Source organism: Echiichthys vipera, assembly GCF_963691815.1.
Source record: "Echiichthys vipera genome assembly, chromosome: 19".
Taxonomy (NCBI): domain Eukaryota; kingdom Metazoa; phylum Chordata; class Actinopteri; order Perciformes; family Trachinidae; genus Echiichthys; species Echiichthys vipera.
The window spans coordinates 21,543,820-21,557,549 of NC_139844.1; the positions used below are offsets into that span (position 1 = coordinate 21,543,820).

At 41.4% G+C, this 13,730-nt stretch overlaps 1 protein-coding gene across 1 annotated transcript in view; it reads left to right on the forward strand.

Moving 5' to 3' along the window:
• Positions 1-13,730, forward strand: part of LOC310962270 (MAM domain-containing glycosylphosphatidylinositol anchor protein 2) — a gene marked incomplete at its 3' end in the record, with an annotated part of 180,361 nt that overhangs the window by 145,634 nt on the left and 20,997 nt on the right. The window contains exons 11-12 of the mRNA XM_083934673.1: positions 5,909-6,057; positions 11,953-12,130. Coding sequence (XP_083790799.1) covers positions 5,909-6,057; positions 11,953-12,130 — 327 coding nt within the window. The remainder of the gene's footprint in view (positions 1-5,908; positions 6,058-11,952; positions 12,131-13,730) is intronic.

A 13,730-nucleotide genomic window follows, 5' to 3' on the forward strand; every position in this document is an offset into this window, starting at 1 on the left:
AAAGGGAGCATATGAATAATGCTATCTGTGATCAGACTGAAAATCTATCAGGCTTGAGGGACAGACCCAATCTGTTCTGCTATTTTTCTCCTTTTCCTTTCCTTTTTTTCTGACCTATTTCTTGTGGTTCTGCTTCTTTTCTATCAATAAAGTGTCCCGAGATTACTCACTATGAAGCGCCCTCCCATTTATACTCACCAAGAAGGATGAAATAGGAAGTCACAGTGGGTCAAGACAAACATAATTTTATCTCAGCGAATATGATCAGCGGTTCGAAATCTTTCTGGCTTTTTTTTCTCCTCTTTTTTGTTTGGTTCAAGTGGATTAGGCAAATAGGGAGGAAGTTGAGGAAGAATGAGATGAATAGTCTGGGCTGAAGTGACTCATTACATGTTCAATGCTATTTCCCTCTAAAAAGAAAATGGCACAGAGATTTAATTCTACCGCAAAAGGACACAAACAGGCAATTACCACCAAGTCTTTTTAATGTATCTAAGGGCGCGCACTCACACTGTCCTTCCGCACCGGATCAAAACAGGTTTTTCAGGTAGAGCCTAGTGCGTTTGACCAGTGTGAGTGCAACTGCTCCGCACCTAGCTGCGGCCAGTTGGCCGTCCACAGCCCGTTTGAGAGAGGTGGGCTTTTGCAGATGTACAAGCACGAGCGTGCGCACGTGTACAAGCACGAGCATGATGCCTACGGTGGCTCTCACGTAATTTTATGTGCGCCTGTTCGGACATAGGAAAAAAAAAAAAACGGACCATGCGCGGACATTTAAAACAATGGCAGCGAAAGGATCACGTTGGTGTGATGCGGAGGTGGAGTATTTACTGCAGATTTGGTCGATGAAAATATTCAAAGTACCCTAAAGGCGCGGTGCGGAAGGACAGTGTGAGTGCGCCCTAAAATCTTTTCCCTTTAGTCAGTTAGCTGCTTGTGCGGTGGGGTTGGGTTTGTCTCAGCCAGCTGTGCATCCATATGTAAGTGTCATTTCTGCCACAAAAGCCTTCTCCAGACATCAGCTCAGCACCATATAGCAACACTTAGCATATGCCGATGTTTTCCTGAAGAATAAAAAGCATGTTCATGAACCCTTCAAAAAATTGGGAAATGAAAGTCTTCAAACAAGGTCAGCTTCTTGCCAGAAGGGTTTACTGAGCTGTTATGAATGATTGCACTGGTTCTGCTGTTATAAACAGGATTTTTTTTAAATCAATTAAACCTTGTGTACTTTATGTTTGATGTCTCCCACCCAGGGTTATCTGTTTCAAGTAGTGCAAGTGGGCTGGGTAACGTGCTTCACCGCACATAACTTATTATCATGTGTGAAGGCCTTTATTACATTGCATTATATATTTGAGTACAACTATTCACTTGTGACTTTTTTTAAAAAATGGCTCTGTTTAAGCTGTAACTGTGCTACAATAAGGCAGACAACTTTATAATAACTCAATTAATAAAGCGTATGAACACAATCTTTTCCATCGTGTGTCTTCTGAAGCAGAGTCAGAACTGGGGAAAAAACATACAAAGATATGAGCCAGTTAAATTAACCTCCATGCCTTTGCAGTCCTGCAAAGTACAGCCTCTGTATTTCTCTATCAGACTTATTATACTGTACTGTATAATCTCCATGAACAAACCGGACGTTATCTGACAGCCTGGCCTTCTATACAATGTGCTGTAAACACAGTTGGCTCCATACAGCGAAACACTGCCAAGTGAAGTGCAGACACTAGTTATCCTTGACTTTTGTCGGAAATGTGTTTTTCTAGTTGCATTTCAGTGCATAGAGGCAGTTAGTTTCTATATCATCTTCATTTATAATTGACTTGCAGTCAACAACACCTTAACCTTGTGAGACGCATGTTCTTACCCTCAACATAGAAAAGCAAATGAAACAATTAAATCAGTATTGCTTGCTCCTGCCTGTTTTTCCCCCTCTTTGAATGATTTTATCTGGCTGATGGATGAGCGTTCCTTTCTCTCAGATTACAATATTGTATTTTAAATAGTTTTATCCATGTAAAGGCCAAATATTCTGCAGTAGGCTGTCCGATGCTTTATTAACATGATTCATTTTCTGAAATGCAGAACAAAATGCCCTCAGTGTTGATTTAAAGTTATTATCATGGGCGATTATGAGATGTGATCTAACCAGTCAGAGCCCAAATGAAATAGCTTATCTTGTTTTTTTTCCTCCTCCAAATGCACCTCGCTTTGATTTGTCTGTATTTGAAGGATCATATCAGAAGTGCATGCTTTAACTTAACTCGGGGGCAATGTCATCAAATGAATCATGGAATGAGCCAGTTTTTTTATTGATCATAGAAGAATTCAGCAATATTTAACCAACGTTGTTTTCTTTGTGGTATCCATCCAAGTCAATGCATGCTTTTGGCATTTCACATCAGTAACAGCTACTGGAGCATGATTATACAGCTAAGTAACGCTCAGATTCCCCAAGCACTGATTTTCTTCTTCTAAATCATATACATTTTCATATGGACTCCATGGGCTGCATACGCGCTGTGACGCAGGTGTCACGTGATGCCCGCAACAGAGCACGCTCATAATATCCAATTGTATCACCTGTAAGGGTCCGTGCGGCTCAGCTCTAGTTTTACACAGCTCCGCAGCCCTTTAACAGGTAAAGACTACATAGAGAGTTGAACTTTGTTTACCTCAGTGAGTCACTCTCCAGGCGTGTTATTATTAGAAACAATAGATTTTAGTGTGCGGCATGTGCACCGATCCTTAGTCAAAACAGGCTGTGTTTGTTGGTCTTTGTGTGAATTACCCTTTTTCACCCTCGGATGTTTGTAGTTTCACACCATCCACACCAGCCACTCACTCGCTGTGCATTCTCCAGACACTGAGCTGTTACACACGGGCTCAATCGGACATAACATGGACTTCTAGGGAGCTGGCATGGTAAAGTCAATACAGCTCCTCTGGATAATATTCAGGGTTGCAGTGCCTGTGTAAAGGGGGCTTTAGTTAGCCCAGTCAATAACTGCACGATAAGTTTGCTCAGGTCATTTAAAGGACACATTTGTACCTGTCTGATAACTGTCTTAAACCATGCCTCTCTCAGTGAGCCATTTATACTCAGATGAAGGTTAAATGAAAGTGGATGCTGCAACACAGCTACAGTAATAACCCGCGATAAAATTACCCATGATAAAATCAATTCCTCCATTTTGAACTCCAGCACTCTGTTCCCTCATCAGCACAGGTCATACTTTATTACTGTAATCGGGGTATTGAAACCAGACAGGTAACCCTTTGAACTTATGACCTTCACACACACACACACACACACACACAAGACAAAAAAAATTGAGTGTCATGCTAGAATCAAATCAAAGGAGAGAAAATGGTTCAAGGATCTGTTCAGACTAAGGAGCCCTCGGGGAGAGACCCAGGAGACCACTGAAACTGTTTAGGAAAATAACACCGATATAAGTCATCAATGACATAAACTAACTTGACAGGTTTATGCGGTTGCCTGACATACATCAACTCCTTGCTGTATGTCCACATGGGTACAACAAATCCCAGTCCTGCTTTTGTGTCTTCTCCACGGCTATTAAAAATCCTCCGCCTCGGGCGTTGTCATCCTTCAATAAACAAGCCCAAATAACAGAGGGCCAAACACAACAAAGTGTCATTGAGGTGAATCACTGTTCTTTGCCTGGGAGGTCATCCTGTGAGCTTGTTCCTAGATCTTGATTAGGATTTTAAAATGGTACGGTTTTAAAATAAAATGTTCTGCCAGCTTCTACTTCAGCTGTCAAACACAAACTCGCAGGCTGTGACTGGAAAGCAGAAAATCTCAAAAGATGTGTTCAGTCCGTGTCACGATCACAGTTGGAAAAATAAATCCTCACAGATTCCAACAAAGCGAACCGTGTTATTGAAAGAAAAGCTTCGCTGGGATCTCAGTGGCAGTTTGAATCCAATGCGTTTCTTGTTTTGTTTTTCACTGCGGATGGTAGGATCTGCCATTGCATGTGAAGAACACTTCGGGATGTAGTAACATTCATGAGACGTACTACAATCCGGCGCACGCTTTGATTTAATGTCACGAAAGTGCTTCGTGTCCCGTGACGTAAGATGAAACTTTAATGATCCTTCGGGGAAAATTGGGTCATTGCAACAAGGAATATCATACTGTATAGAGTCAAGTGGATAAAAATAGAAGCAACAGAGCTGTGAGGAGAAGAGATACGCGTATGTACATCTTTGTCATGCTAATTCAGCGTTTTTTTTGTCCGGAGGACCTGTCGCTGCATTAAAAAATGAAACACTTACAAGTTAACATTTACAGTGAAACATTAAAGCGAGCATTGTGCAAGATAACCCCCTGCAGTAGGACGGAGCTGCCCTGGAATGCTCTCAGATGCAAGCGACAAAAAATTGAGATCTCATAATAATAATAATTATAACTTCACAACCTTTAATGATTGCAGTTCCTATCTATTTCACTGAATAACGATGCATCCCTAATTACACTAACCTTTGGAAATAAAAACATTTGTTTACCAATTACACTTGACATGCAATTTATTTTCCAAATCCACATCTGACAATTCACTCTACAAATGTGCCGGCATTGTTGTGTGATTAATCAAAAATATCCAGGAAGGAGTGCTGTAGGTACTGTGAGACGTTAGCGCCGCTGTTATCGGGCTCTCAGCGCAGTCATGTGTTTGTTTTAATTAGTTTTTCAGTCCTCTGTTTAGGTTTTGCATCTTTCCATCACGCTATGTTGTACCTAACAGTCTGACATCAATTGTTCATATGAATGTGTTCAAGGAAATCCAGTACAAAGCGAAAGCGGTTGTGTTGCTAATCATGCAGCGGTTTCTGTTGTATGTATAAAAAAAGATTTTTCTCTGTTGTAATGAAGTGTTACCGTAGTAACAGGGTCATTACAGATACAACTGCTGTGATTTATTCACTTCTGGAATGTCAAACGCACTCGGAGAGCCCAGACCTCCGCCACGGCATGGCATATCTTACCATTTGAATAGAGTGTGACTTTTTCCAGTCTCCTTTTTCTGGATTATTGCGAAAGCGCATGAATGCAGCACAAATGCTCTTATCAAAAGTGTTAAAATAATTTGTGTATCAACCCTATCATTCAGAACCACTCCAAAAGGCGATGCTCCCGACAAGTTTCATGGAAATTTGGTCAGTAGTTTTCCCGTAATCCTGCTGCTGACAGACAGTCAAAGTCCTCCAGAATGTCCAGAATAACCTCATTGTCAGAAGTGATAAGAAGTTATTGTTCATGTGTTTTTTAATGTGATTTGTGCAAGTTTTATGCAAAAATAAAGGCTTTGCTCTGAAGATGGGTTCCTACCTGACTATAATCACGGTTTAGTACAAAAACATGCCCCTGGCTTAAACAGACCTTTTTCATAGAATCCTGGGAATTTTGTAGGTGGGTGTGAGTTGCAGGAATCTTTTAATTCCACTGTATGCTTTGTTGGCGTTATGCTTGTGTGAGCTTTAAACTATTACATTATTATCGACCTGCATTATTAATCCCTGGGCTGGGAACCGGAGGGTTGCTGGTTCGAGTCCCTGTGTGGACCATGAATGGAGTGTGGACTGGTGGCTGGAGAGGTGCCAGTTCATCTCCTGGGCACTGCCGAGGTGCTGTTGAGCAAGGCACCGAACCCCCAACTCCTCGGGGGGCCGGTCACTGGCAACCCCCTCGCTCTAACATCTCTCCACTAGTTGCATGTATATAGGTCCTGTCTGTGGATGTGTGTGTATTTCGGGCGTGTGTGTGTAAAATGAAAAAATAATAGAGTGAAAATTGAATTTCCCCATTCGCGGGACTAATAAAGGAATTCTTCCTCTTCTTCTTCTTCTTCTTCTTCTTTCTCTCCAGGCAAGGCCTACCCTCCAGAGTTCTACTATGATACCTACAGCCCTCTGTGGCAGAACAGGCCCAGAGTCTACGGCTTCAAGCTCCAGTGGACCCAGATGAACCCAAATGCCGTGGACCGCATTGTCGCCTACAGACTAGGCATCAGACAGGTAGGCTGACTAAGAGTTGTCTGTCTGAGCGCTCACCCTCCGGCCTGCTGATTACTTTGCTTTTTCTCTCTTTAACCTGCGTGTAACGTTCAAAAGCTGGTTGCGGTGAAAAGTGTTATTCAGTCCCATAGAAATCTGCTCTAAGGGAGATTTTGTTCCAGCTAGAATATGAGTTTTTAAAAGCTGTTGGCTCCTGGTACAACCATTGCTGAATCACTTGTGTTGGTCAGCCTCTTTTGGACCCTTCTCAGATGAATTAGAGTCGTTTAGTGCCACGGGGCAGTAAAAACCTTTCTTATTGCCAATTTAAGCATGTGATAGAAGTGTTTGCACAGCTCGCGTGTTGTACTCCGTTTGACAGCTTCAATCTTCCGCCTCGATTCATTCACTGTCTTATTCTGCAGTTTTTTGAGGATGTGAACGAGCCTCTGTGGGGAAGGCAGAATGACTAAGAACCTGTCAGGGCGGTCGTTTGAATGAGTTCTGTCGGCTTCCACGAATTGCTTCTCTGCTTGCTTCTTGTTTTTGCTCTCCATCAGAAGCTCAGTCAGAGGAGGGGAAGGGAACCCCGCAGAGAGAAAGAGCAAGCATAGCTCCTGTTTTCCCTGCGTCTCAAGTTAACTCCACAGATGACAAGCTGGTAGCAACGATAGATGGTTATATTTCATCTCTTTAGAAACTAATGTGTACCGTCCTCCTTCTCTCCCTCCCTCTCTCTCTCTCTCTCTCTCTCTCTCTCCCTCTCTCCCTCCCCCATTCCCACCCCTTCCCAAGGCAGTGTGGAGCACATTCTGTCTATCATTTTTTTACGGACAGGTGTGGCGCTTTCACTCCTTTTTTTTTATAAAGTTTGAAATAGTGAACTAGTTCCATTGACACAGCAGATGTTCATGTTAGCACGGCATTGGACATGGCATTGTAATACTGAGCTACTATTCAGGAGCCTGTTAAAAGAAAAAAGTGTATAAGAAATGTAGCACATGCTGCGATGCTAAATCCATCTCAGCTCTGCTCAGAATTAGCGAGCGTACCCTGACAGTTGTGTTTGCAATGAATAATATAATTTCATGTTCGTTTCACACTACACCCTCAAGGAATTGCAGCGTGAAAACACATTCTAAAGCAGTTGTGTTTGTGTAGCGCAATGATTTTTCTGTTAACTATCTCAGTCGGTCTGTTTGGTAATAAATGATGTTGTGCTTTGCGGAGCCCGTGTTTGTTCTCGCCAGGCGTTTTTCTGAAAACTTGCCAGGAATATACATTTGCTTTTCCCATTTTCAGCCGGTCCTGCACACACTGTTTTAACAACGGATTATAATGTCTGAATTTTATGATCCAACAAATAACAGTTGGACTTTTTTCTGCATTTGTTTATTAAAAAGAGAACACCACTAGCCCGGTGCATGTTAGCAGACAATGAGTGTTTGGGCAAATTAATTTCTTTCCACCATCTTGCCTCGACATCTCAAGAGGGCACATTTTGTGACCATTATTTCCTTCCTTCGAGGCATAACAAGCAATCGTCCATTGTCTTTAATGAAGCAGATTCTTTGCGGTAAAGAAAAAAAAATTCACTGACTTTTTCCGTGGAGCTTGCTGTTAAGTTTACCCTCTGAGTTTGATTGAGTCCCGGCTTTGAGTATTGATTTAGACCGATAATAAGATTTTTCTTTTGATGCCTTCTGGTGGGGAAGAGTAGCAGAAACGCAGAAAAGAGGCAAAAATGTCAAGGCAATAAGCAGGAGGAAATGAGAGACGAGGAGAGAAATGAGTGGGAGGAGAGGCTCCCTCTGTAAATAAATAAATACAGAGATACCCCCAGACCAACTGTGAGAGAGTGGTGCAGGAAAGAAAGTTTTTTTTCACCACTTCCATCTATTTATAGATCCAGCAGCAACTCCGCTGCCATTCCCTAAGAATTATTATAATTTTCCCTTTTGAATTAATTCTTAGAGCTGCTAGACCTTATGCCTCTGTCATGGATTGCTTTGTATTTTCATCCAGTGCTCTTGTGAGAGACAGTCTGCCTGAAGGGGAGATGGGAATTAAGCTCTAGCTGAAAGGTATTGGACAGGCGAGTATCACAAAACACAAATCACCACACCCGTCAAGGATGCAGTGGTAAGATGTGACATCTGGCCTTGTTTTGGTGCTGCAGTCGACTACTTCAAGGCCTTCTCTGCTGTCCAGACGCTTGATTGCTCGTCTCCAGCCCCTACAGTAAAAGATGCATTTTTTTTCAACTTACATTTTGCCATCTTAAGACAGCTTTTTCCTTCTCTTTCTTCTTCTCCTCCTCCTCTTCCTCCTCTTTCATCTTTTTCACTTGATATCTCAAGTCAGGGTGCGCAAGCAGATCACTAGGAGCCATACGTCGTACATGCAGGCAATCTACAGTAGATCAGCGCTTGTCTAACGAGAAGACGCCGTCTCTTTGATTAATCCTGCGTTTCTTTTGGCTCCTGCTAAGGCTTTGATCAACCCTACTGTGTTTTAAAGTTGCCTTGAAAAACCTGTGAACTGTTGCCGCAATCAAATGGAATTTAATCAATACGGCACTCTGCGTCTGTGGGGAAAATCTGGAAAATAAAAAGGTAATAGCATGTAAACAGAAACCTTAATTGAGAGCAGACCCGGGGATTCAGTGAACATTAATGGGTATCAAAATAAAGATACAAAATCCATAACCAAATAAATCCAATGATTCAAAACGTCTGGAAAGTTAAATGTTTTCCTCAATCAACGTCTCAACTTTGATTTGATTTGCACGTTTAAATACAAAGATAAGAGTGTGAGTCAGTGTTTGCCAAGAGTAGCATTTAAGACCTCCATCTGGGAGATTTGGCACACACACACACACACACCGACACACACTGACTGACACACACACACACACACACACACACTAAAAGATCATTTAACTTTCCTCTTTAAGACATTTGTTTCCCAATTAAATGTTCTTAAAACTAACGCAGACCAACAAAACTGACATAAAGCTACACACACACACACACACACACACACACACACACACACATACACACACACACACACACACACACACACACACACACACACACACACACACACACACACACACACACTAAAAGATAACTTAACTTTCCTCTTTAAGACATTTGTTTCCGGATTAAATGTTCTTAAATCTAACACAGACTAACAAAACTGACATAAAGCTACACACACAGATGTGTATATATATATATATATATATACAGTATATATGAATCCATTTATTTATGCTCACAGCATTACATTACACGACCAAAAGCAAACAATGTGATGGGGGGGTTTGGGAAAAATAATGAGGAGAGAAACACACCCCAAGACGTTTTCATTCTCAGTAAATTGTCAGGGTGCTCCCATTACAATCTAGCGTCAAATCCATTTGAAATAAAACATGTATTTGCACAGTTTCTTTCTACTACACTAAAGGAATGGGGCCATTTTATTAATTTTGTAAAGTAACAAAGCTAAAATAAATTAAATTTTAAAAGCAAACATCGATCTACAGGGTGCCTCTTTCATCAGAGCTTCATTGGGCCTTTCCTTTATGTGTTAGCTCTTCCTGGGCTTCTCGCTGTACGAGAGGATTTTAGATGTGTTTAAAGAGATACGAGCCGGAGCGTATCTCCCCTTTTATCAGAATGATAATGGATCCAGCAAGAAGGTTGTTTTCGCTCATATATTTCAACATCAGATGTGCTTGAAATGATACGTCTTCTTTTTTTTGTTTTTTTTCGAGTGTTCAAACACACACGGATGTACAGGCCAACACTGAGTAATTCATGGCAATTAGCTGCCATGCCTTTTGTGCTAAAATGTCCAAAGGATAGGTAGGGACAAGTGCTCCATCTGCAATTACCGGTGACAGACAAAACACTCTATTTACCTGCAAACTAATGGTGGTGAAAACTTGCACCCCATAATTGTGGCTCAGCCCGGCGCCAAGTAATTACTTAATTGGTATCGTACACACACACCTGTGCTCCCACACACACATGCACACACACTGACTGCTCCCCTGCTATCACATCTTCATTCACTCTATCGCTGTCTCTGTCCACTAAAAGCACACCTCGTCTTTTCCTTTGACTGAGAAGGGCATGTAAAGTCACTAATTGTGATGCAAACGCTGTATCTCGTCGTTGTGCAGCTCTTCCTTTTAAACTGATTGTCAAGGATACAATGTGCCCTCCTTCTCTTCTCTTTGCCCCCAGCCAATGCAGAAACAAACCCTCATTTCGTTTCTTTAAATTTCTGAGGGGCTGTATTGTATCACAAGACATGAAAAGCACAAGTTACCTTTCTGTGTGATATCTGATAGCCTATCCACCTCCAGACAGGTCAGCCCGTGTGCTCGGCATTGTGCAAAGACGAGATATAAAATCCTGTCAGTAGAAGGTCCCTGTGTAAAGGGATAGCAAAAACATTGTAGAACATGATTAAAGAGAAACTTTAAAAGAATGAGGAAACTGTGTACAGAGCACAAAGGTGTTGCCCTTACTGTACGGGTAGAAAGGCTGTATAATGCCGACTGAGGCATGTATTTAATGGGAAAAAATGAATCAGGATTTTCCTCTGCAAACATAAGAATATCCTGCAGCTTGTTAATAGCATTCTTTGAATTCAGAGGATAGAATCTGCTTTGAAAGTAAATGTGGCTAATGAGCAGCTAGCTGTCAGCAGCTCACAGATGAAAAAGATGTTTTTGTTGTGTAGCACTATATGTTGGCAGATTATATGTACAAATGCCTTTAGACGAGGTTAATTGTCAGATGAGAGGGAACATCCTACACTGATGGTGAGAGGAATATATGTATGTGCTGTGATCATGTACGCAATATGTTCCCAGGAGCAAACTCTTCAGAAGAATATCTTTTGTACTCCGCATGCTCTCCTTTTGTGGTGATTATACAAAATCTATAGTGCCTTCGATTGCATGCATTTTGGTTTACTTTGATATGAAAGTATTGATTACAGCTTGATTGCAGCCACTTTAACATTTTGTGTTAACATTTCTTTTATATACAAAAGTAATTTATTCCAATTCTTACCAACACGAGATCTACAGGAGAAGACATCCATGTTGGTATTAAACCTCTGCCAGCTTTAGTCTGGTCGGCATGTTCCACTAACTTGACAAAAGTAGTCTTTGAGATGCTGATGAATGTTATGTACCTCACTGAGTTATAGTTACACAACTTTATCCTTCAAGGGTGACCACCCTAGCTGTTTGAAGCGTCGTTTGCCAACATGTGCCCTTGGGTCCAAACCCAACACTGGGAGATCTGTAATTCACTTGGAAGCGTTTCCTGGACCTTCCCCATCAACAGAGTGACTAATCAAAACAACAGAATTAGCCAGCATTAGACTTCCTTCATCAATAAAATAAGCTTTTTTTTCCTGTTGTCTCCCATAGAGGATTTGGGAGACAAGACAATATCTAGGACAATAGTGGTCAAATTTAGCGCGCTTAATTAGGATTGAATCTAAATAAGGAGACAATTTATTGTCTACAAGGTAATACAACGTTTTATTGAATACCTCACTTAGGATTTTCTCAAGTGTGTTCTCATTCTTACGTGAAACCAATAAACAATTCAGATATGATAAAAAAAATAGCAGGGGGCCCACAGCACTTCCCTGTGGGACACCACATGTTAACATGTTATAGTATAAGCATGAACATCAACTTTCTAAAACCACTGTGTGAAATATTAATCAGAACATTTCAGTTCTGCTTGGTTAGATATCCATTGCCTACAACTTCTTAAGAAGCAGACTATGGTTGATGTCCCAAATGTCTTTTGAAGGTACAGAGCTTGTGAGTGTCTCATGATTTTTAATAATCTTATGGTTCCTCTTCCCATCCAGATGGGGTTGCAGCGCTGGTGGGAGCAGGAGATCCCTGTGGATGGAACAATCAATAAAGGAGAGCTCATGACACACAACCTGACGGAGCTCATAAAGCCTGAATCATATGAGGTGCGCCTCACACCCATCACACGTTTCGGAGAAGGTGACTCCACCATCCGGATTGTCACGTACAGCGGTGAGTGCTGTATATTAACTCTAAGGATGTCTTTTTGAGGGACAGTGATCAGTCTACTCTTGCTGCTGTATTTTATTGTTTTCATGTTTGGAAAATTGAAAGATGACGTGATAGGGGAGACACATGAGAGCCGGATTCACTTAAGTCTTCTGCTTACACATGGGGCTGCACAGTTGGATGAATTACAGCTACAGCTGGTGATGTTATCCTTCAGCTAACTCAGGAATACTCTTAAATTATCTCCAGCTTGAGTTTGTGCTGCCGCATAATGACACATGTTCATCAACACTGATGGATATCAAAAGTTCACTCTGGTATCATCAATCATTATGATGATCCCGGTGATCATGTATTATGTATGATATGTATGAGGAAGGACCAGTTAAAAGTGAACTCATTAAAATGATTTGAATTGCATCGAACATATTCAGCTGTCAGAGCTTAAAGTCAGCTTGCTTTGCTTCTTTCTTTGCCAGCTTGAGTCAATGCTGATCAACTGACTAATCATCTTGTCTCTATGACCTTTATTGCCTGAGTCACGTCTATTCTGGCCTCGAGGCAGGGGCTGACTTGTTGTTTCTGTGCATGAGAAATCATGATGACATCAAAGCATCAGATGACTCAAACATGTAGCTCAGGTCCCAAGACCAAACAGAGCTGGTAAAAGTAGAGTTATGTTGTGCTTTACTCAGTTTCCCTCAAACAATGTATTGTTTGTGTGGGATTTCTATTCATTATTTTTTCCAGACGATGTAATTTATCTCCTGGGATGTTTTCACACAAAATAGTTCTCTGAGTTTTGCATTGCAAATATTTTGAAAGGTGCTGCTGCTCACAATAGCATCCAGAAAAACTGACATCATGATATATATGCATAAATTTATTGTATGTTCCTCGGCACTATTGAAAATTAATGAATTCTCTCTCAATGTATTTTCCAAGCTTTCAAACAGATCAAATGAATGAATGCATACTGTACAGCTGGCCAGCCTGGTAGCCACTTGCTAATGGAGGTTCATCTTCAGCCTGTTGGACGACACGCTTTCTGAAATACAAACACTATATTAGTATCCAAGAATGCTAGTGAACACATGCACGGGTACTTGAGATGTGCACTTTCAGAAACTAACTGCCTGACTGTCTTCTGTCTATCACTGACTGCTCGGGTCTTCCTGAGTGGTGCTGCAGCACTTGTGAATTATTCAGTTTCACTGCAGCTCATCATGGCTTGTGCAAAGAGAATTGGAGAGAAAGAGAGACACAGAGAGAGAGAGAGAGAGAGAAACTGCAGTTATTTTTGTAGTAGTTTTTGGTATTATTTGGTCTCTGCTAAACCTTGAATTGAATTCGGCTCAACTGAATCAAACTGAATCTAATCAAAGCGAAGTTAAGAGAATTGAGGCTAATTAAGAAATAGAGAGGCACAGAAGGCGAGATGGAGGCTAAAAAAGAAAATACAGAGGAAGTAAAGTAAAAAAAAAAAAAGGAGACAGCCGATGCTGATGTGCGAATCGGTTGCCCAACAAGAGACCGGACTAATTATCACTCTAGGGCCACTCAGCTCTCCCACACACAGCGTAGTTTCACTGTTGTAGCCCTG